Source organism: Saccopteryx bilineata, chromosome 2 (genome assembly GCF_036850765.1).
Source record: "Saccopteryx bilineata isolate mSacBil1 chromosome 2, mSacBil1_pri_phased_curated, whole genome shotgun sequence".
Classification (NCBI taxonomy): Eukaryota; Metazoa; Chordata; class Mammalia; order Chiroptera; family Emballonuridae; genus Saccopteryx; species Saccopteryx bilineata.
In genome coordinates this window covers 3267205-3290203 of record NC_089491.1, presented here as the reverse complement: position 1 = coordinate 3290203, position 22999 = coordinate 3267205, and the positions used below count along the sequence as shown (strand labels likewise).

At 63.9% G+C, this 22999-nt stretch overlaps 1 protein-coding gene across 7 annotated transcripts in view; it reads right to left on the bottom strand.

Annotated features, from left to right (window-relative positions):
* SARDH (sarcosine dehydrogenase) overlaps positions 1 to 22417 on the bottom strand; it is a 57699-nt gene extending 35282 nt beyond the window's left edge. The window contains exons 1-13 of one of the 7 annotated variants that reach the window (XM_066255791.1): positions 22311 to 22417; positions 21944 to 22126; positions 21600 to 21656; positions 19415 to 19775; positions 18285 to 18463; positions 17289 to 17468; positions 16460 to 16583; positions 16198 to 16298; positions 9070 to 9174; positions 6735 to 6864; positions 2132 to 2218; positions 1781 to 1871; positions 275 to 416 (exon numbers count right to left, since the gene is read on the bottom strand). In XM_066255791.1, the coding sequence (XP_066111888.1) occupies positions 275 to 416; positions 1781 to 1871; positions 2132 to 2218; positions 6735 to 6864; positions 9070 to 9174; positions 16198 to 16298; positions 16460 to 16583; positions 17289 to 17468; positions 18285 to 18463; positions 19415 to 19763 (1488 nt within the window). In that variant the 5' untranslated portion in view covers positions 19764 to 19775; positions 21600 to 21656; positions 21944 to 22126; positions 22311 to 22417. Of the gene's footprint in view, positions 1 to 274; positions 417 to 1780; positions 1872 to 2131; positions 2219 to 6734; positions 6865 to 9069; positions 9175 to 16197; positions 16299 to 16459; positions 16584 to 17288; positions 17469 to 18284; positions 18464 to 19414; positions 19776 to 21599; positions 21657 to 21943; positions 22266 to 22310 lie in introns of those variants that run through there. The other 6 variants (XM_066255789.1, XM_066255794.1, XM_066255795.1 and 3 more) reach the window with 6 other exon arrangements.
* Positions 22418 to 22999: the final 582 nt, after the last annotated feature.

Here is a 22999-nt window from a genome sequence, read left to right as displayed (position 1 = left end):
TGCGTCTCCACAGCATGCCGCCGTCTGGCTGCGCCCACCTGGTGCAGGGCACCCCGCCTGCACCTGCCCGTGCACCTGCCTCTCAGAACCCCCAGCTGCCAGCAGGCAGGAAGACGCTCAGATGTGCACTCTGAGCGCCTTCTGTTAGCAAGCACCTGGGGGTGAGCCAGCCACCTCGTCACCAGCTGCCCGGCAGGAGGGGCCCTGCCTGCACTCTGTCACCCCGACACCCCGCACTCCCCGACAGGGACCCCAGCTGGCACAGGGCGGGCACCTCGTGTAGGGGGTCCCTCCGCATGTTGCGGCCGGCCAGGGGCTCATCGTGGGGGAAGACGACAGAGTAGTTCTTGGCGTAGGACTCGTGGCTGCGCTCGCGAATCCAGCGGCGGTTGTCCGTGAGCGAGTGATGAAAACGCCTGTCGTGGATGGAGGGCGGGCCGGTCACTGGCCGTGGAGGCCTGGCAGGCAAGGGCCGGCCAGCCGGCCGAGAACCGGGGATTCAGGGCGAAGCCCGGTCCTCATTCCCTCCAGTGGAATCCTCCCTGTGGCTCGGACGTCAGCAGGAGTTCCCGGCTCTCCGTGCCCCCACCGTGGGGCCTTCGGCACCCCCAGACCTTGGTGAGCTCAGCCTCCTCACCTGCAACCCCCCGCCCCCCCCACACACAGCCCCTCCTCCAGCCTCTCTGTGGGCACGGCTGCCAGAGCCGCCCGACAGCTGGCTTGTCCACCTGGCCTCCTCGGATGGGCCTCAGCGGCCCCGGCCAGACTGCACTGCTGCTGGGCTGGAGTCCGACACCTGGCCCGCCTGTGTCAGGGGCCCCGCCGACCCCAGCTCACCCAGTCTCCCACCTGTCCTTCCTTCCCCTCTCCTCCGGGGCCACCTCCTCCCTGGCTTCGTCCTCACGGGCGTTCTGTCCCCAGCAGTTCCTGTCGGAGCCTCACCAAGCTGACGGACTGTGAGTTTACACTCAGTTCTACAAGTACGACTTTCCAACCCGGCTGGGGGACCGGGGGTGGGGGAGGGGCTGTTATGAGAATGACTATGACCAGTATCACCAGTAACTGCTGTCATCTAAGGAGTTATTTCCAGCGCAGGCCCAGGGCTGAGTGACAAGGCCCCAGCCCACCGTCCAGACCTGCCTGTGAGTGCCTGTGTCACTGGCCCCAACTCCAGGGCCACCAGGACCTCTCCTCGGCCTCGGCTCAGCTGTGCTCACCGCTGCCACGCGCAGACCAAGCAGCACGTGCGTCGTTACCCCGGGTCACAGTGAGGACACGGCTCAAGGTCCCTCTGATCTGTGCCGCTCAGCCTGCGAGGAGGCCGTGCCGCTGGCCACCCACTCCAGCTGCCCGGCTCCCAGCCACCCCGCACGTGCTAATGACGGCCGTCCTAGCTCAGCCCCTCCCTGGAAACCAGTGCAGTCCCTCCGGCTCCCCAGGACTCGGTCTCCCTGTCTGCAAAGTGGGCGGACTGGATCCCACGGCTGATCCAGGAGCCGTCCGGCGGGTCAGGCAAGACACGGGACTGGAGACCCCAGACACTTGCCAAAGGGCCACGGAGCGGCCACACCCAGGCACCCTCAGCTCCCCGCTCCCCCGCTGGGCAGACTTTCCTCCCTTTCTTCCCTCGCTGCCTCCTCTTCCTGGAAGCCCTCTGAATTTCAGGGAAGGCTCCTTTCTCAATAGCCCTGGCTATTTACCCCCCCACCCCGCACCGGGCCAGATCCTAGCGCCACCCCCCTGCCCCGCCCCCCACCCGCAGCTTCCGGTGCAGACGTGCCTGATGTCGTAGCCGTACATGTCCTTCTCCGGGCGCCCGTGGACAATCCAGTGGGCCAGCTCCTGCCCGCAGCCGCCGCCCAGCATCATGCCTGCGGGAGTGGAGCCACAGGTCAGCGGTCCACCCCGGAGCTCCTCGTCCCGGTTCCGTGCCCGTCCCGTCCCACGGGCAGCATCTCTCCCCACGCCCCTGGGTCTCGCAGCTGGGGCGTGGGGGGCCTCTCCTGCCTCCACCCTTCACAGGGCACAGGACTCCTGGGCCAGCCGCCTCACCCCACCTGGGGCAGCTCTGAGAACGGCCGGCCGGCCGGCCGGCCGGAGGCCACGGGGGTGGGGTGCTGGCCGCACTCACCCGCACTGTTGAAGCCGCAGCCCAGGAAGAACCCTCGGACTTCTGGCGCCTCCCCCATCAGGGGCTTGTGGTCCGGGGTGAAGGACTCTGAAAGGAAGGTGAGGTCTGGGGTTCCCTCCAGGCTGCACACACCTGGGGTGGGGGTCTCCTGAGAGGGCAGTGATTGAGGCAGGGGTCTGCAAATGCCTCCTTCATCCAGACCCTCGTTATCCTTAATACCCAGCTCAATGCCACTTCTTCCAGGGAGCCTCCCTTGATTGTTCCCGCCACATTCCCCTGAGGGCCTCAGCATTTACTACCAGAACCCTCCGGCCTGAGCCAAGTTCTGTTGTGTTGGGTACACATTTGTCTCATAGCCATCACCATCTCCCGCTGATAAGGGGCCTTCCCTGAGCCCCCATCATGGCATATGGCTCCCCCTCACTGCACCAGCTTTCTGCTGTGTCGTTGATAGTCACTCCTAACCACTGGACCATGAGCACCCAGTGGGCTTTGCTCAGGGCCCAGCAAACAGTATGTGCTTCATAACTGTTCATTGACTGAATAAATGATCACAAGTTCTTTGGAAAAGGGGACCGAGGTTCTCACTTCTGGGCAGCCAGCGTGCCTCAGGCAGAGGCCAGGACATGGAGGGAAAGGGACCCTTGGGCATATTTACAAAGAGCTGGACTTTGCAGTCATAGTCCTGGGTGCTAAGCCTGGTTCACCCTTTCCTAGCTGTGTGACCTTGGACAAGGCGCTTCACCTCTCTGAACCTTAGTCCCCTCATCTGTAAAATTGGAATGACGGTACATACCTCCCAGGGCTGTGAGTTAATCTGTCTACGGATATTTGCAGCCCTCTGTATGGGCCCAGGGCTCAGCCCTGGGACTCTGCTCTGGACAAGTCCTACCCACCCCTCAGGGAGCGGATGGGGGGGGGAACGGAGGAAGTATGTAAATGAGCAAAAAATGGAAAGTCGGGTAAGAAAAGGTGATGGGAGAAGGGGTCTCACGTGACTGCTGGGCTGCCTGCCCCACGCAGCCCTTTCCGGGGGCAGTCCCGTCCCAGGTCATTGATGAGCACATTGGGTGGCTCCTGTCTGATTTACCCCGGGTCACCCAGTTAGTGAACCGTGGACCTGGGGCCACTGGTCAGGGCTGCCTGGCCCCCCGCCAGAGCTCTTCACTGCCACTCCCTGCAGTCACCAAGGCCTGACCTAGGCGGGCAGTGTCTGAGCTGAGGGAGGCCCTGCTCTGGAGACCTGGGGGAGGTTTCCAGGGAGCAGGAAAGGCAGCACCTGGGGGCAGGAAGGTGGCTGCAGGGGAGGGCAGAGCTCCCCTGGGGCAGCCCTGGGGGAGGGTCAGGTGTGGGGGGGGGTTGGGAGAGGCTGGGTGTGGCTCAGGGGAGATGGTGGGGGGGGTGGAGGCTGAGGCCACCTCCCTCAAGGAGGCCCAGGAAGGATGGGGATATCTCCAGGCCTGGTGGGCGGGCGGGAAGTTCTGACGACCTCAGAAGGAACATGAGGGACCAGCCAGTGGAGCGCCCTTTCAGGGGACAAGGGTCTCTTGAATGTTTAACAAACAACTGAGCAACACAGAGACACTGGGTGCACAGGACTCCGGCCCAGCAGACAAGACCCCGCCCTGGCTCTGACCTCCCGACCCTGGAGGGAGAGCTCTGCCCGGCCCTCACTTCCCCGAAGTCAGGGGGGCCCGGGACTCCCCTGTTCTGTTCCAGAGGCCAAAGGCCCCGACTGTGCTGGCCTCCTGGCAAGGAGAACCACCGATTCCCCCCAGGAACCTCCTCCCACAGCCGGGAAACCGCAGCTCCTCTTCCCCGTAAGGCTCCCTGGGAGCGATGCCTCCCGGGCTAATTACACTGCGGGGCGGCTGGGTTATCCGTGCTCCTGGGGTTGTTCCAGGCCAGTCCCTGGGGAGGCTGCGGGGAGCTGTGAATCATCAGCCTGCTTCCACTTGCTGCACCCTGAGTCTCAGGGTGCTGCCAGCCTGCCCCCTGCGGGTGGCCCCTGCACCCCTCCGTTGCTCCCTGGGAAACGGTGCCTCTGACAACGGATTAAACGGCTCGGGCCGGTGGCTGTGTAGACATCCAGTGTACCAGGATGGAGAGAGCTGGACACCCAGGCAGGCTGCAGCCCCTGGAGGTCGGGACCCTTCCCCTCTCCTGTCTCAGCGCCCCCCTCACTCCCGGCGTGGCCTGGGGGTGTCGGTCTACCCCCTGGCCTCTGGCTGTCCACGCCCACTCCTGGGACTCCGCAGTCTGCCGGCCCAGGCCCCGCCTTGCACCTGCATGCGGTTTCTCCTCCTGGTCCTGTCCCTGCTGGGTAGGGCTCTGGTCCCTGCTGGGTAGGGCTCTGTCCCCGTCCCACAGACGACGGCCCCGAGGCACAGGAAGCTCAGCGCCTCAGACACAGCTTCCTCGCTGACCACTCGCCACAGCCCTGAAATGGGTCCCGGCTCCCTCTCTCTGCCCATCGGTTGAGGACTAAGCTCCTGTGTGTGTCAGGACGGAGGGGTGACACCTGTGTGATTCTGTGGGGACCGTGAGGGGGGTGGCGTGTCTCCGGCCCACCACACACGGCCTGCGCCCCCCCCCGGAACACCCCCCCTCAGGGCTCGGTCTGGCTCTCCCTCCTCCGGACAGCCCACCACGTGCCCCCCACCCACCCTCAGGGCTCGGTTTGGCTCTCCCTCCTCTGGACAGCCCACCATGCGCCCCCCACCCACCCTCAGGGCTCGGTCTGGCTCTCCCTCCTCTGGACAGCCCACCACGCGCCCCCCACCCACCCTCAGGGCTCGGTTTGGCTCTCCCTCCTCTGGACAGCCCACCACGCGCCCCCCACCCACCCTCAGGGCTCGGTCTGGCTCTCCCTCCTCTGGACAGCCCACCACGCGCCCCCCACCCACCCTCAGGGCTCGGTCTGGCTCTCCCTCCTCTGGACAGCCCACCAGGCGCCCCCCGCCCCCTGCCCGGAACACCCCCCCTCAGGGCTCGGTCTGGCTCTCCCTCCTCTGGACAGCCCACCACGCGCCCCCCACCCGGAACGCCCACCCCTCAGGGCTTGGTCTGGCTCTCCCTCCTCTGGACAGCCCACCACGTGCCCCCCACCCGGAACGCGCACCCCTCAGGGCTCGGTCTGGCTCTCCCTCCTCTGGACAGCCCACCACGCGCCCCCCGCCCGGAACACCCCCCCTCAGGGCCCGGTCTGGCTCTCCGTCCTCTGGACAGCCCACCATGTGCCCCCCCGCCCCAGTACTCCCGTCACAGCCCCTGCCCCATGTGGCTGCAGTCACCTAGCTGCCCAGGACCAGCCTGCCAGACTGCGTGGGCCTATCTCTGCACCGATGAGGTGCTGGTGAGCATGGGTGGCACACGAATAGGTGCTGGTCACTGGCAGCTGCTGGACTGAACCAGAGTCCTGCTCCAGCATCGGTCCTCCTGCCTCCCAGGGACCACCCCCAGCCAGGACCCCCGAGGCCCCAGCCTCGGCCCCTGCCTCCGCATCCTGGGACCAGCTGCCCCCCTGCCCGGGAGCCCGGCTGCCGGAGCTGCAGCCACCGGAGCTCTGCCCAGCCTCTCGCGGGCACTCAGCTCCGGACCAGCCCCTCACGTCACATCCCTGTTCATCTCGCCCCTTGGCCTGGAAGAACCTTGTTCTGGAATCTTCTCCATCTGCACACAGGGCCTTTGAGATCCAGCTCAGCCCACCCGCTCCGTCTGCACTAGCCTCCCCCGCCCCGGGGTCCCCTAGCTCCCTGGGGCCACCCCAGGATGGCACTGTCCCAAGCCATGGACTCATCGAGCGGTCATCTCTCTGTGCTGAGCTGTAAGTTACTCATGCAGGAGTATGTCCGGTTATCTTTGAATTTCCAAAGTCCGGCCCAGCAGGCGGCCTGCACAGGCATGAGCTGGAGGTGGCCCTGGCCAGGCACTTCAGCTCTGCGGGCCTGTCTCCCCGGCCGGCCTGCGGAGTGGGGTCAGGGGCTGAGCTCCACACGCCCCACGGCCCTCTGGGAGCTGAGCGCTGGCTCCCAGCTCCCCCCACCCCCACTCTGCTCCAGCCCCCTGGGCATGGCTCTCCCTGTGGCAGAGAGCAGGGCCTGCTCCTGCCCACACTGAGTGGGTGAGGCCAGAGCAGAGGGCTGAGGCTGACGCCCCGGAGTCCCAGCCAGGTGGGAGGGTGTGTGGGAAGCAGGGAGAGGGGGCTGAGGCTGGACTGGATTGCCACCTTGGGCCCCGAGGGAATGGCATCGGGACCCGGCTTGGCCTCCTCGCCTCGCTCGGCACTGCCGCGCTCCAGGAGGGGCTGACCCCCCATTTCACAGATGGGAACACCCAGTTCCAGGGAGGAATGGAGACTCAAGGGCCCAGGCTGTGGCCTCAGGAGGAGCTCGCACTGGGGTGGGAAGGAGCCCGGCTCTGCGCCCACTGGGGACAAATGTCTGCCCTGGCCAAGCTCAGGGCCCGGCCTGCGGAGAGGCGTAAAGCAGAGCCCACCACCCAGGGCAGCAGGAAGGGCATGACAGAGAGCGTAGGGACGCTCAGGGTCGTGCCCAGAGAACCCACGGACGCCCGCCCCCAGCTCCTAGGCCTGCCCACTCACCTGGGCCGCAGACCGTGGACTTGACCCCCGTCCTCTCCAGCACAGGGACCCGGTTGACAGCGCCTTCGATGTGCTGGGTGAACACATCCCAGTCCAGGTCGAAGAGGCCGAAAGCAAACTTGTCCGACACCTGGGGAGGGGGCGGGGACCTGCCCTGTGACGCCCCCATGGGAGCTGCTGCTTCCCCACGTCTGGTGGGTGACACAGCTGGCGGTCCCCACAGGTGAGTGACAGGGCTGGTGGTCCCCACAGGTGCCCTCCCGGTGAGTGACGGGGCTGGCTGTCCCCCACAGGTGCCCTCCCGGTGGGTGACGGGGCTGGCGGTCCCCACAGGTGCCCTCCCGGTGGGTGAGGGGGCTGGCGGTCCCCACAGGTGCCCTCCCGGTGAGTGAGGGGGCTGGCGGTCCCCACAGGTGCCCTCCCGGTGAGTGAGGGGGCTGGCGGTCCCCACAGGTGCCCTCCCGGTGAGTGAGGGGGCTGGCGGTCCCCACAGGTGCCCTCCCGGTGGGTGAGGGGGCTGGCGGTCCCCACAGGTGCCCTCCCGGTGGGTGAGGGGGCTGGCGGTCCCCACAGGGGCCCTCCCGGTGGGTGAGGGGCTGGCGGTCCCCCACAGGGGCCCTCCCGGTGGGTGACGGGGCTGGCGGTCCCCACAGGTGCCCTCCCGGTGAGTAAGGGGCTGGCGGTCCCCCACAGGTGCCCTCCCGGTGAATAAGGGGCTGGCGGTCCCCACAGGTGCCCTCCCGGTGAATAAGGGGCTGGCGGTCCCCCACAGGTGCCCTCCCGGTGAGTAAGGGGCTGGCGGTCCCCCACAGGTGCCCTCCCGGTGAGTAAGGGGCTGGCGGTCCCCCACAGGGGCCCTCCCGGTGGGTGATGGGGCTGGCGGTCCCCACGGGTGCCCTCCCGGTGGGTGAGGGGGCTGGCGGTCCCCACGGGTGCCCTCCCGGTGGGTGAGGGGGCTGGCGGTCCCCACGGGTGCCCTCCCGGTGAGTGAGGGGCTGGCGGTCCCCACGGGGGCCCTCCCGGTGAGTGAGGGGCTGGCGGTCCCCACAGGGGCCCTCCCGGTGGGTGACGGGGCTGGCGGTCCCCCACAGGGACCCTCCCGGTGGGTGACGGGGCTGGCGGTCCCCACAGGTGCCCTCCCGGTGAGTAAGGGGCTGGCGGTCCCCCACAGGTGCCCTCCCGGTGAGTAAGGGGCTGGCGGTCCCCCACAGGTGCCCTCCCGGTGAGTAAGGGGCTGGCGGTCCCCCACAGGTGCCCTCCCGGTGAGTAAGGGGCTGGCGGTCCCCCACAGGTGCCCTCCCGGTAAGTAAGGGGCTGGCGGTCCCCCACAGGGGCCCTCCCGGTGGGTGATGGGGCTGGCGGTCCCCACGGGTGCCCTCCCGGTGGGTGACGGGGCTGGCAGTCCCCACAGGTGCCCCACGTCTGGTGGGTGACGGGGCTGGTGGTCCCCCACAGGTGCCCTCGGTTGGTCTCCCCATCGCTGACCCATCAGCAAGGCCTGCCCTGCTTCCCCGCCCCCTTCCGTCCATTCTCTGAAGTCAGACCAAGCCCCCTCTGGCCCTTAAGCTTCCTGTGGATCCCAGTGACTCCTCTGTGGTCGGCAAAACCCTACGTGAGCTGGCCCTGCCCACATCCACCACTGACCGAGCCACGCGGACCTTCCTTCAGTCCTTCAAGGAGGGCAAGACTGACCCCAGGGCCTTTGCCTCTACCAGGGGCAGTTCCTTGTTCTCTGCAGGACCCTGCTCAGGTGTCACCTCCTCAGGGAATCCTCATTACTTGTTTATTGATTTGTTGTATGTCTCCCCACCAAAGTACAGGCCTCTGGGACAGGGACTTTTATCTTAGTCTTCCTGTTCCCCCAGAAAGCAAGAAAGCAAAACAGTATCTGGCCCAAATCGGCCATTTAGTCATTCAACTTGTGGATGAAATGCATGAATGTAAGAGCAAGGGTGGCCCACACACACTCGAGGTGGCCAAGGGGCCCCCTGGGTCTTTACTCAAATCCAGGGGCTGCCAGGGAGCGGCCAGGCCTGGGAGACGCCGCTGCAGCCGGGCTGCTGGCTGGGGGACAGAGGGCCTCCTGGGCTTCGAAAGCTGCCCCTTTGCAGTTTTACAGCCTCTCACCGCTGGGGCTTTGAGGTAAGCCCTCCACCTGCCCGAGGTCTGGATCTACCTGTGAGCCAGGCCCTAGTGGGGTCTGCCCTGCAGCGACGGGACCTGCCGTTCCTGGGGTGTGCCCTCAGGGGCTTCAGGAGCTGGGCTCCGGGGAGGAAGGTTTCCCCGTCACAGAGACACGGCCCCTAGCCCCTCCCTGCTCCCCTCCGCCTCTCACCTCCTCCCAGAAGACGGGGTTGGGCTCGTAGCCGCCCACAGACAAGGCGTCCCCTTGGAGGCGGAGGTAGACCGAGGCATCGTGGTCACGGACATTGGGCATGTTCTGGAAAGCAGAGCAGAGAGGCCTTGGGGTCAGCCAGAGCTGGGTGGTGGGCCCAGGGCTCCCACCTGGGGGTTCCAGGACACTCGCCTCCTCCTCGTTGTGGGACCCGAGGACAGAGGAGACAGGGGCTTCAGTTTACACAGTGGACACACCAGCCCCACTCCAGTATGTCCTTCCCCAAACCCCATAAAATAGCATCAAAGATGTAAAAAGGAGGAGGAATACGGGAGGGAGGGGGAGAGGGGTATAACCGGCCAAGAGAAGAGAGCAGAGAGACCACCAGCACAGACAGGGAGACCCCAACCACACGGGGGTGCAGAACGGTCAAGGAGGGCGGGGCCCCTGCTGGGGGCTGGGGGAGGAGACTGAACAAGTCAGGCCGGCGTCCACCGCGTGCCCCTCCAGCTGCAGAGACTGAGCCGGTGCAAGCCCACATCCCTGTGCGTGGGGGTGACTGACGGAATGTGCACGCACGTGTTTGTGTGTGCGTGTGAGAGGACGTGTGTGCGTGTGCGTGTATGTGGACAGGAAGACGGCGAGGTCCTTTCAAAGCAGCTGGACGCAGACCCCCCCCCCGTCCCCACCCTGTGCCGCCAAGGGCCAGACCCTGCCCTCCAGGAGCCCTGAGGTCGGACTCGGGGGACGTAGATTCCCCAGAGGCTCCAGGCTGGGGGGAGGCGAGGGGTGGGCTGCCCTCCGCACTCGACAGCAGACCGGAGACCCTTTCGTGGGGACTCTGAGTGGCCTGGAGGGGGCTCCAGGCTGGGGGGAGGCAAGGAGTGGGCTGCCCTCCCCACTCGACAGCAGGACCGGAGACCCTTTCGTGGGGACTCTGAGTGGCCTGGAGGGGGCTCCAGGCACTGCCACCAGCGACCCTCACTAAGGAAGAGGACTTTCCCCTCAACCCCTGCTCCTCTCCGAGCTTCCTGTCTGCCCGCAGGCAACGGGACCATCCCAGGACTTCCGAGATGTGAGAACACTGGGCCCGTAAAACAGAGGCCCAATCCCAGACCAAGAAAGACATCTTTAAATGGAACGGGCTCATCACACGGAACAGTCAACAGAGGGTCAGAGAAGGCCGAGGTCGTCTTCCAGATAGTTGGCTAAAAAAATGTCGTAAGGAAGGAAATGAGAAAGTCGGTCCTGAAGGCCCAACAGACACCTCCGGGGGTTCCAGGAAGAGAGATCAGAGAAACAACGACCTGAGATGCCTCAAACTGAAACGTATGAACCTGTGTAATTGAAGGGCCCCCAGGGGCCCAACAGGCCCCGTGAACGGACCGGGCCGGCACCGAGGCCATGTCGGGGTGAAATCCGGCGAACGCCAGCTGGACAGGTGGGTCCTGTGTAAAGAAACAGCGGTTCTGGAGGCTAGGAGGCCTGGAACACAGCCTTCAGAACTCTCGACAGACTATTTTAAATGTGGAGCTGTAGACCCGGTCAACCCATCAATCTCCTGTGAGCAAAGAATAAAGATGTGGCCTTTCCTTTGTAAACAAAAGCATTCATGACCATGTACCCCTTCTCGGAGAGTGACCAGAGAGCATGCCCTGGACCCTGGGGACAGCAGACCCAACGGGGAGGGGGGTCCCAGGACAACAGCCGCGTGGCGGCCACGGGCTCAGTCAGAATGGAGAGGTGAGAAGGCAGTGGGCGCCGTCCTCCGTGACAGTGACTGGGACTGGCAGCTCCGCGTGGGCCCTCGGGCGTGGGCGAGTGTGCAGAGTCCAGTATCGACAGGTGCTCCACGGATCTGTTGAAATGTTGCGGGGTGACATCGTAACAGTTATGGCTATCAGTGCAGATACCGTCAACAAAATACTAGCGGACTGTATCCAGGGACGTCGAAAAAGGGTGCTATAGAATAATACTACGACCAAATGGGATTTGTCCCAGGAAGGCAAGGCTGGTTTAACGGCTGAAAATCAATCTCAGTAGAACACCAGGCCAACAAAGGACGAAACACCCTAATCTCAGGAGAGGCGGCCAGGGCAGGGGATGGACTCCAAGGGCAGGGGATGGACTCCAAGGGCAGGGGATGGACTCCAAGGGCAGGGGATGGACTCCAGCACGTCGTTTTCACAACAACGCCCAGCGAGCAAAGAGCAGAAGGCCCCTCCTGATAACGGGCAGCTGAGAACCAGCCACGGCCCACACGGACTGGTTTACGGCTTCTCCTGTACCGCGGGCCGCGGGAAGCCTGCCCGCGCTCACCACCCCCGCTCAACGCGGCGCTGGAGGTCCTGGCCAGGCCAGCCGCTAAGGTGAGATAAAGCAATAAAAGGCACTCGTTCTGAAAAAGAAGTGAAACGAGCCCTGGCCGGATAGATAGCTCAGCTGGTTGGAGCGTCGTCCTGTCCTGAAGTGCGAGAGGTTGCCGGTTCGATCCCCAGTCAGGGCACCTGCCTCTCTCTCTCTCTCTCCCCCTCTCTCTCCCTTCCTCTCTCACTGATAATCAATAAATAAATAAAATTTTTTTTTTAAAGAATAGAAGTAAAATTATACCTGTTTGCAGACAACATGATCTTACACAAAGAAAACCCTAAGGAACCCCCTAAAAACCTATTAGAATGAATAAAATAGTTCACCAAGGCTGTGGGGTACAAGGTCAATATAATAACTATATATATATATTGTATTTTATACACTAACAATGAATAATCAAAAATTAAATTAAGCAAATAAGCCTGACCAGGCGGTGGCACAGTGGATGGAGCATCAGACTGGGATACAGAGGACCCAGGTTCAAGACCCCGAGGTCGCCAGCTTGAGCGCGGACTCATCTGGTTTGAGCAAAAAGCCCACCAGCATGAGCCCAAGGTCGCTGGCTCCAGCAAGGGGTTACTCGGTCTGCTGAAGGCCCGTGGTCAAGGCACATATGAGAAAGCAATCAATGAACAACTAAGATGTTGCAACGTGCAATGAAAAACTAATGATTGATGCTTCTCATCTCTCTCCGTTCCTGTCTGTCTGTCCCTGTCTGTCCCTCTCTCTGACTCACTCTCTGTCTCTGTAAAAAAATAAACAAACAAAAAATTAAGCAAATAATTCCATTTACAATATTACCAAAGACAATAAAATATTTATGAATAAATTTGACAGATGAAGTACACAACTTATACCCTAAAAACTAGAAAACATCTTTGAAAGGAATCACAGAAGACTTAACTGAGTGGAAAGATATCCCATGTTTACAAAAGACTTACTGTTACTAAGATGAAAACACTCCCCGAACTGAACCACTGTTTATTTATTTATTTATTTATTTTTGCGTTTTTTTCTGAAGCTGGAAACAGGGAGAGACAGTCAGACAGACTCCTGCATGCACCCGACTGGGATCCACCCGGCACGCCCACCATGGGGCGACGCTCTGCCCACCAGGGGGCGATGCTCTGCCCATCCTGAGTGTCGCCATGTTGCGACCAGAGCCACTCTAGCGCCTGGGGCAGAGGCCACAGAGCCATCCCCAGCGCCCGGGCCATCTTTGCTCCAATGGAGCCTTGGCTGCGGGAGGGGAAGAGAGAGACAGAGAGGAAAGCGCGGCTGAGGGGTGGAGAAGCAAATGGGCGCTTCTCCTATGTGCCCTGGCCGGAATCGAACCCGGGTCCTCCGCACGCTAGGCCGATGCTCTACCGCTGAGTGAACCACTGTTTAAACACAGTCCCAACCAAAAGCTCAGCTGGCTTCTTGGCAGAAATAAGTTGACAAGCTGGTCCTCAGATCCACACAAAAATATGAGGGACCCAGAATAGTCTTTAAAAAAAACTCTTTAAAATAAAAAAAATGGAGGACTCACACTTCCTGATTTCAAAACTGACTGCAAAGCGACTGTGATCGAGGCAGAGTGGTGTAACGTACAGACAGATGTGTAGATGAACGGAATAGAGCTCGGGGTCCAGAAGTAAACCCTCACATCTATGATTTTCAACACGGATGTTCGGGCAACTCAATGTGGGGGTGGAGGGGAGACACACTTCCACCGATGATGCCAGGACAACTGGACGTCCACATCCTCAAAAATGAGGTGGAACCCCTACCTCACACCGTGCACAAAACTTAATCAAGATGGATCCCAGACCCAAGTAGAAAAGCTGAAACTCTAAACGTCTTAGAGAAAAGTATGAGAGTCAACCTTTGTGGCCTTGGGTTAGGAAACACTTTCCTAAACATGACAGAAAACACACAAGGGACAGAAGAAAAAGTTAGACCGGTTGTACTTCACCAAAATTGAGAACTTCCGGGCTGCCAAGAGCACCATCAAGAAAGTGAAGAGACCGCCCCCCCCACACACAGAACGGGAGACAGTATGTGCCCATCGTTTATCTGACAAAGGGCTTGTAGCCAGCAGACACAAAGAACTCCTATAACTCAAAAAGAAGAAGGCAAAAAACACAATTTAAAGATGAGTCGAGCATATGAACAGACATCTCTCCAAAGAAGCCACACAAAGGGCCGAGGAGCACAGGGAGAGAGAGACCACTTAGTCATAGAGGGGTGAAACTCAAATCTCAAACCTACACGGTACCGTCTCAGCCCCACCAGGACGGGGGGAGTCAGACAGACAATGCCAAGCGCTGGTGAGCAGTGAGCACCGGGAGAAACCAGAGCCCGAGACTCCGCTGCCGGGGATGCTGAGTGGTGCGGCCCCTTCAGAAGCCAGTCTGACAGTCCCTCGGAAAGTTCCACACAGAGCTCCTGTGTGACCCAGCGAGTCCACTGCGAGGTATCTGCCCACGGGAAAGGCACACATACATCCGCACGAACACCTCGGCGTGACTGTCCACACCAACGCTGTTTACAGTCGCCTGAGAGCGGAAACACCTCAACTGTCCATCAACAGACGGATGGATCAGCAAGACGTGGTCTACCACAGAGCGGTACTCAGACGTAAAAAAGGAATGAAGTTCCAATCCATGTGCCACACGGCTGAGCCTCGAGCACGTCCTGCTGAGCGAGAGAAGCCGGGCACAGAGGTCACGAGTGGTGCGGCTCCATTTCATTTCATGTCCGGAAATGTAAACTCCGCAGAGACAGAGTCAGGGGCCTCCCAGCACACGCCCCCCAGCACAGGCCCGGAGTCAGGGGCCCCCCAGCACACACCCCCGAGCCCCAGACTTTGGGACCTGTCCTGGCGGGAAGAAGCTTTGTGAGAGCACGCTGAGAAAGGTCAGGGTTCGGACTGCCCAGGACAGGCCTCGGGAGGGCAGGCCTTCCCGCGTGTGTGACCGCCCCGCCCCACGCCTCCTCTTCCCCCCTAAGAGTTTCGGGGGTTCTGGAGCGGCTGGTGCACCAGTGCAGCCTGGAGCCCCCACAGCACACGGGTCCCCGTGTGGGGCCAGCGTTTGTGACTAACATGATAATCCCAGCTTGGGTCTGACCTTGAAATTCACGGAGCCGGCTCTGCCCGGCTTCTGTCCGAAAGGTGCCTTGAAGTCAGGCATCGAGGGGGCATCAGGGCATGGAGGGACAGCGGCCACAGTCCTGGGGGCCCCAGGGTTCCCCCTAGCCTGGACACAGTCCCTGCCGGCCCCTCAGCCTGTCCAGGCTTTAGCTCAGCCCTCCCGAGCCCACTGTGGCCTGAGGGCGACCCCTGGTGGTCACCCAAGAGCTCTCCCCACAGAACCGGGCCTCAGGCCTGTCCTCCAAACAGCTGCAGTGCGTTTCTCTCTGTCCCCAGCGCCCACCCAGCGGGTGGCACACAACGGCCCTCAGGAGCCTTGTGCTGAATGGCAGTGAACTCCATGAAGAAAGCCTTGTGTCAAGGGAGGACCCTGGCCCCGGCCCCAGATCCCACCCTTTCCACCTCTGCCGTCACCTAGCGGCCAGCTTGGCCTGTCCCGGTGACTGAAGGGAAGGACGGGGATGAGACTCCCAGTCCCTCTTTGCTGAGGGGCCTGACCCTAAACAAGAGCGGTCTCACCTCACACTGTCCCCACCCCAGACCCGCGGGCTCCCCTCTCTGAATGGCCTGCAGGTCCCGGCTGCCACGCTCCACCCAGCTCGCCCCTCTCTGCCCCCTGCAGACACTGCCACGCTCCACCCAGCTCGCCCCTCTCTGCCCCCTGCAGACACTGCCACGCTCCACCCAGCTCGCCCCTCTCTGCCCCCTGCAGACACGGCTTCCACAGAAGCAGCCCCTGCCCACAGATGGGGACCCCCACAGCCCCGTGCGCCCGCACAGCCTCGGCGGCTTGGGTAGGACCCGCCTGTTCCCTGGTCCGTGCCTGCCCCCAGCTCCGCCTGGACCAGAACTAAGGGCCCTCCTGGGGAGGGAGGCTGAGACGGGATGGTGGGGGAGGGAGGGAGGACACATGGACACCCGGCAGGACAGAGGCACAGATCATCATAGGGAGAGATAAATGAATAATTGGAGGGGTAGACAGAGAGCTCTAGATAGAGGAGGAACAGAAGAAAGGAGGAATGGATGGAAGGATAGGTAGAAGGAGGGAAAGCAATAGAGGGATAGTAGGTAGGTGGAGGGAGGGAGGGAAAGAGAGAGGGAGGGAGGGATGGAGGGAAAAAGGAGTGGTCAATGACAAGGTGACAGGCAGCCACCAGCCACCAGCCACCAGCCACCAGCACACGAGAGGGAAGACGAGAAGTGGGGAGAGGAGAGGGCAGGGCCCCCGGGACGCCCCGAGGCCGGAACCAGGGCATGTTTGGGAGCACGCAAGCACACGGGTTCCCTGGGCCGCGGGGCACAGTTGTGGGAAAAGGTCAGGCCGGCTGCAGAAGGCTGGAGGGGCTTAGGCATCGAGGAGGAGCTGTGCCCGAGGGCCCAGGGGGCCAGCCCACCGGCTGCAGCTGTGTCACTTCCCTGGGCTCTCACACCACCCAGAGCACCCATCTCTCTGATCAGGAGACTGAGGCTCCTCGTGGTCCTCATGGTGAGAGAACCCACACAGGTCACACCAGGCGTAAGAGCTGAGGTTCAGAACCAGGTCCCTGAGCCCCCCCCCCTACACACACACACATACAAGCCAGCTCCCTGCAGCCGACACGGGGCCCGGGGCTGCCCTGTACCTGGATGCCCTCGATGCGCTCGGTGACGACGTAGGCGTGGTGCATGGCCACCAGCGGCACCTTGACTCCAGCCATCCGGCCCACGGCGTCCGCCCACACCCCTGCGCACAGAGCACCAGACGGCTCAGCTCTGCCTCCGCAGGCCCGCCCGCCCTGCCCACGACTCCCCCAGGTCAGCACACGGGGGCCCTTCCCCCAGAGACAGGCCGGGGCTGGGGCGCAGCCTGTGTGGCCACTCAGGGGCCAGGGGAGCGGCTCTCACCTGCACAGTTGACCACACAGGGCGTCTGGATGGAGCCGTGCTCCGTCTCCACGGCCGCGACCCGCCGCACCCCGAAGTCGTCCGTCCGCACACGAATGCCTGTCACGGGGCAGTTCTCGATGACCTGGGAGTGAGAGGGCCTGCTTCCAAAGCCACACGGGGCTGTCACTGCCCCCACCCCCCCGACGGGGACTGGAGCACTGTTCTAATAGGTCAGACGTATGCGACCCTCCCGGGGAACAGGGACCGTCATAGCCCTAGAAACTAAACCCCTGCGTCCCCTGACTTGGAGAACTTGTCCCCAAACACAGTGGCACTCTCTTATAAAGTGACGTAAAAAAAAAGAAAAAAGGAAAAGCCACATCGGACTGAAGATGTTTGGGGCCCACTGTCGGGTATGAAGGTCACACGGGCGAGCAGCGTGCCTCCGTTTGGACACATGTATCTATCTTCACAATGTGTTTGGAGCACATCGGAAATATCAACGCCAGTCACCTGGGGGGTTTCACGCCTACTTTTCTGCTTGTTAGCCTTTCCTAATCTTTTTTCCCTACAATGATGGGTACGCTTGAGACATCAGAGGACAACAGCTACAGGAAGGTGTAGGGGAAGGCGTCCCTTGCCCAGCAGGACTGGGACCTCGGGGAGGGAAGGAAGGAGGGTGGACACCCGCAGACAGACAGATCCCGGCACGGCCGCCTTCACAGGAGCAGGTCAGGCGGCTCAGAGAGGTCCTCCCTGGCCCAAGGTCACACAGCGGCAAGAAGGGGTTCTTAGGCAGCAGGGGTGGGCTGGGAGCAGGGGACCCGAGGCCGGCGGCCATCGGTACCTGTGCGCCCCGGGCAGCAGCCGCCCTCGTGAGGGTGGTACAGGTGCCGGCAGGGTCCATGGTGCCGTCGTGCGGCACGTACAGGGTCCCGTAGAGATCGTCCACGTTCATCAGCGGGTACAGGGCCTTGGTCTCCGCCGGGCTCAGCACGTGGGACTCCACACCGTAGGCCTTGCCCAGCTAGGGACCCGGGGAACGCAATTGAGGCCTCGGGGAGCAGACCTCCTCTGGCCGCTCTCTTCCTCCACTGGGCTGCCAGGGTCAGCTCTGACCCTTTCCCCGCTCCAGGAAGCCTTAGCGGGTCACCACGCCCCAGCGGTCCCTGTGCGCACCATGCGTGATGGTCACAACTCCTGCTAGTTGGGCCTCTCCTGCCTCTGAGGCTCGGTGCACTGTGCTCTGCTATATGCTCCCATTTTAACAGTGGAGACACCGAGGCTCAGAGAGGCACAGTCACCCCGCCCAGGTGGCCCAGCCAGCAAGGGCAGCTCCAGGGTTTGAACCCAGACCTGTCCGGGCTCCTTCCCTGCCATGCTGTCCCCCCACCCCACAGGGGCCACCCACCAGCTCATTCCCCCCACCCCACAGGGGCCCACCCACCAGCTCATCCCCCCCACCCCACAGGGGCCCACCCACCAGCTCATCCCCCCACCCTGCAGGGCCCACCCACCAGCTCATCCCCCCACCCTGCAGGGCCCACCCACCAGCTCATCCCCCCACCCCGCAGGGGCCCACCCACCAGCTTATCCCCCTACCCCGCAGGGCCCACCCACCAATTTATTCCCCTACCTGGCAGGGGCCCACCCGCAAACAACATGATTCTCCCGCCCGGCAGGGGCGCACCCACTGATGACATGAGCCCTCCACCCAGTAGGGAGGCACCCACCAATAATGTGAGCCCCCTACCCTACAGGGCCCTACCCACCGATGTGAGCCCCCCACCCAACAGGGGCACATCCACAGTTGTCAGACCCCCGCCCAGCAGGGCACACCCACCGACATGAGCCTCTTGTACTCATCCAGACGCTGCCGGTTGGACGCGATGAACAGGCCCCCGTTCTGGATCCAGCCCGTGTGCAGCCCCGTCTCCTCCTCCAGGTCGTGGCTCACCACGCGCCGCGTGTGGGCCAGCAGCGCCACCTCCACGTCGCTGGGCCGCAGCTGCCACAGCAGGCCTGCAGGGCGGGGCAGCACCGTCCCTCTCAGCACGGGGACGCTGCACCCAGGCCGCCCCCGCCCCCGCCCCCGCCCCCGGAGGGCCAGGCAGCCCGGGGTCTTTCCCTGTGGGCCCTGGGCAGCTGGGAGGCGGATGAGCGGGAGATGGCAGGGTCAAGGCTGAGTTTTAGACAGGCCTCCTGGGCCTCGGGCAGCTCGGAGGGCGGCACCAGCAAAGGCTCCACTCACCGAGCGCCTGCTGCGTGCAGCGCCCAGGGCTGAGCCATCACAGAGTCGGGGGGCCCGGCGAGGGGAAGGAGGATTTGACCCAAAGCAGACCCTTCACCACAACGCGGCTCCCTTCAGAGCAGAGTCGGGGAGCGGAAGGCCGGGGGGGGGGGGGGGAGGCCGTGTCCCAGCTGACACGGGGCAGTGGGAGGGCAGAGGCAGTGCGGGGGCTGCGTGTCACCTCCCGAGATGTGTGACACCGAAAGCTTCCCAACTCCACGTTCAGTGACCTCAGGCTGGCAGCGTGATGTTGGCCAACTCGTGAGTGTCTGTCCCCCGGACACTGGTGAACTTAACCCAGGGCTAAGGCGGGAGGTGGGGCTGTGCACACAGTAGGTGTTTAATACATGTGCACGGTCCGTGAGGAAGAAGAGAACCTCCCGCCTGCATCTTCACCCCAATGGCCCGCGTATGCCCCTCCCCCCAGGTGCCTGTCGGGGGAGGGTCTCACCTGCGACCTCCGGGGTCCCCTAGGCCCTGTCTGCTCCCTCCTCCCGCCACAGCTTCAGACGCTGAGGACAAGCAGCGTCCCCAATCTGCCCACCCGAGACTGACCCCATCACTCCTCTGTGTCCTCCCTGCGCCGCTCAGCTGCCCATGACAGGCCTGGGGTGGTCCCCCCGGAGCCAGCCCCACGCAGGGTCTAGGCCGGCCCCGCCCACCCTGCCCGCAGCCCGGGCTACCTGCGGTGTGCCAGGTGGTCCCTGAGGTCAGACGCTCCCGCTCCAGCAGCACGGCCCCGCTCACGCCCAGCTTGGCCAGGTGGTACAGGGTCTGGCAGCCCAAGCTGCCCCCGCCGATGACCACCACGTTGGCTGTGCTGGGCAGGGGTCGGCTTGGGCCCTGGGCCACCGCCAAGGGGCCCTGGGCCTCCTTCAGGGTCCGCTGGTAGGGCACGCTCTTCTCAGTGGTGGGGCCGGCCCCACTGGTCAGGGGGCGGGGCGCCAGGCCCTGAGCGGGACTCCGACGAGGGCGGGTGGCGGCCACACGCAGGGCGCGGCTCAGCGAGGCCATGGGGACTCCGGGCGTCATCGGGACGGGGAGCTGGGGAGACAGTCGGGCTGGCTGGGGTGTGGACGGTGGACAGGACGCCTTGGGGGGCTGGGCCGAGCGAGAGCCCAGGGGGACTGTCCCCGTGCTGTGACCACCAGGCCTTCCTCTGGCTGCCGCCCATGCCCTGTGTATACTTGTGCAGTCGTCCAGCGTGTGCCCGAGGGCTTTGCACCTGTCAGGGCCTGGCTGGGCCAGGGGGACCATGGTGGGGGACAGAAGGGCCCGGCCAGCTCAGGGAGTGGACCAGGACAGGGCTGCGACCAAGCATGGGAGCTCTGTGTGGAGCGTCAGGGCCACAGAGGGAGGCTGAGAGGAGCAGCTAAAGTGAGACCCAAGAAAGTTACCCGATGGGGGAGGGCAGGGAGGACCAGAGGGGACCCGAGAACAAGGACCAGAAAAACTCGGGTCTCGAACACAGGACCCAGACAGGCGACCGTGAGAGGGGAGGCTCAGGGGAGGCTGGAGAAGGGAAGGAACCTGTCCCAATGGCCGTGAGACCCCGTCAGGGCTCAAGACACTTCCTGAGGGGGGGGCAGTGACCCACAGGTCCGCTCCTGCAGGGTGCTGGTGGGACAGGGGAGACGGAGGGAGGTGGGAGCCCCCAGAGGAGACTGCAGTAATAACCTAGCGGGGGACGGTGAGCACAGGGGCTGGGGCTGTGGTGAGCGGATGGGGTCCCCTGGACACGCAGACAGGAGGGAGGGAGGGAGGAGGAGGAGGAGGAGGAGGAGGCAGCAGCCTTGGGCATGGAGAGCAGGGATCACAGGGCAGGTGGGACACTCAGCCCTCCAGCCTGGGTCCAGCACGAGCCCTTGGGAGAACTGTCCTCTCTCTCCAGGCAGAAGCTGGGCCCCAAGGTGGGAGGTGAGAAGGGCAGGGAGGAAGGGAGGTCCAGGCTGTCCAGGCATCAGGGAAGGGGCTCAGAAGCTGGGGGCGTCCCCCTTCTCCTCAGGGTCCTCCCAGTGGACTTCAGGGCCGGCTCACCTCAAGGCCCTCCTCCTTCAGGAAGCCCTCCCAGACCTCCCCAGCCAGGAAATCCTCAAAATTAGAAGAACATGACAGGGAGTCCGTCTTCTAAGGACAGAAGGGGCTAGAGAGGCATCTCCCTGGGGTAGGTCCTGGCAACCTGGGGGTGGGGAGGGAGGGACATCCCGCACTGGGATGAGCAGGTAAAGCTCCAGGGATTTGGCTGCAATCCCAGGAGAGGAGGTGGCCACGCCACCTTCATGAATAGTCATGAGTGATGTCAACTAGCTCCTGAATGGAGAAAGGCAGCCTCTGAGTGTGTACCCAGTGCCTGGCCCTGGTGTGTGCTCTCATTCAGCAAAACCCTCTGAAGTCACTGTGACTGTCGTCCCCAGGGGCACGGGGAAGCTTACGGGGCCGGGGACCCCAGGTCACAGGGCCGCTATGTGGCCAAGCTGGGGCGCAGGGCCATGCCCGCGTGTGGCGGCCTCTCCCGCCCCCTCCTGACCTCGGGTCTGCAGACCTCACAGGGCCTGGATGGGGGGAGGGCAGGCTGGGGGGGGAAGCCTGGCCCACTGCCACACCCTGTCCCCTCTGACCCCCCACCACCACAGTGAGAGCCCAGCTTTCAGGAAGCAGGGCTGTCCCCCTGTCCCCGAGCACAGTGACCCTCTCTCTCCCAGAGGAGGGGGCCAAAGGGGGAACAGGAAGCTATGATTTGAGAGGCTTCGGGGAGTGGGAGGGAGGTAAGGGTTGGGGCAAGGCCTCTCAGTCCCCTCTGCCAGCCTTTGACCCACAGGTAGCCCCGGGCATGGGGCGGAGCACCCCTCTGCTGGTGTCTGAACTTACCTTCCGTCCCCGAAGTTCTCAGCCTTCCTTCCGGGAGCCCCCAAGGGTGGTGTCCTGCTGGCAGGAGGTCGGCCTCACGTGATTGTGGGGGACCTGCCCCACCGACCCGGGCACTGCCCAGCCTCCTAACTCCCTCCTGGTGCACGGGCACCAATGCCGCTGGCTGGGGAAGGTGCCACGTGCCTCGCCCGCCCTCCCGCTGGCCAGTCCGGGTTCTCCACCTGGCCTGGGGCCGCTGGGCAGCGCCTTCTAGAAACAGCTGCTCCAACATTAACCCGCTCCCCCGCACCCCTCCCCCTCTCCCAACTTTTTCCCACCCCCGATGGGGCCGCGTGGCCACTCACTGCCAGGGGTGGGGGTGCCAAGCAGCCCAGGGCCCAGGGTCAGACAGACAGGCGGACGCTGGAGCAACCACTCAACCTGAGCTACTTAACCCGGGTGGAACGCGGGGCCCAGAGCCGCCCTCCTCGCGGGCTGCAGGGTGCGCGGGTTGATCGGGGAAAGTGCCCGGGTCTGTGCACCGTTACCTGGTGAAGGAGGACAGGGAGCGTGCCCAGGGCCACCTTCGCCACCACCACCACCTCGCAGTGACCTGTGGTCCCGCCCACCCAGCCCAAGGGCCTCAGCAGCCAGGGGCAGAGAAGTTGCTGCAGCTCCGGGCCTGTCCCAGCCCCACCCACCCGGGGGCCCTGCCCCTCCTGGGGGCGGTACCTCGCGGCCACAGAACCCCGCAGCCCCCAGAAGCCAGCCGGTGCCTGCCCCGTGGCGTCTGCGGCGCTGCACCTCCTTCCTTCCTTCCTTCCCGGGGAGCTCCCGCCGGAACTGGGCTGCCCCCTGCCCCGCCCCTCAGCACGGCCAGCCCCCGCCCCGCCCCCTCCAGGGACGCACCGCCCAGACCGCGGGCCACCGGCTGGGCCAGCAGCCAAGCGGGTGGGCGGGCGCGGGGCTCCGAGTGCGCCGCCCGAGCAGAGCGGGCTGTGAACCACCACGCCTCAGCAGCCACCCTCGGTGCTGTGACAGGGATGGTGGCCTCACTTTCTCACCTCTCCACAGGGGTCACAGGGCTGCTGCCTGCAGGTGGACCATGCACCCCTGCCTGCCCGCACCCACCTGCGTGTGCTCCCGGGGCTTGGCCCAGGGAGGTGGGCAGAAAGTGCTGGTAAGGCAGGCCCCCGGGCCTCCTGCGGGCTCCTCAGTGAGGTGACCCAGGGCCCCAGCACAGCCCCGTGGGTCCAGCCTGAGCCTGCTCACCCGCAGGGAAGGGGTGTGCACTGCCTTCCAGGTGCTGGTCAGAGTCTGGGCTGGCCCCCTCCTGGGGGTCTGTGCCCTGAGCTGACCTGTCTGCCTCCTGCCCCCTAGAGCTCCCGATCCCTCTGGGACAACGTGGGGGACGCCCCAGA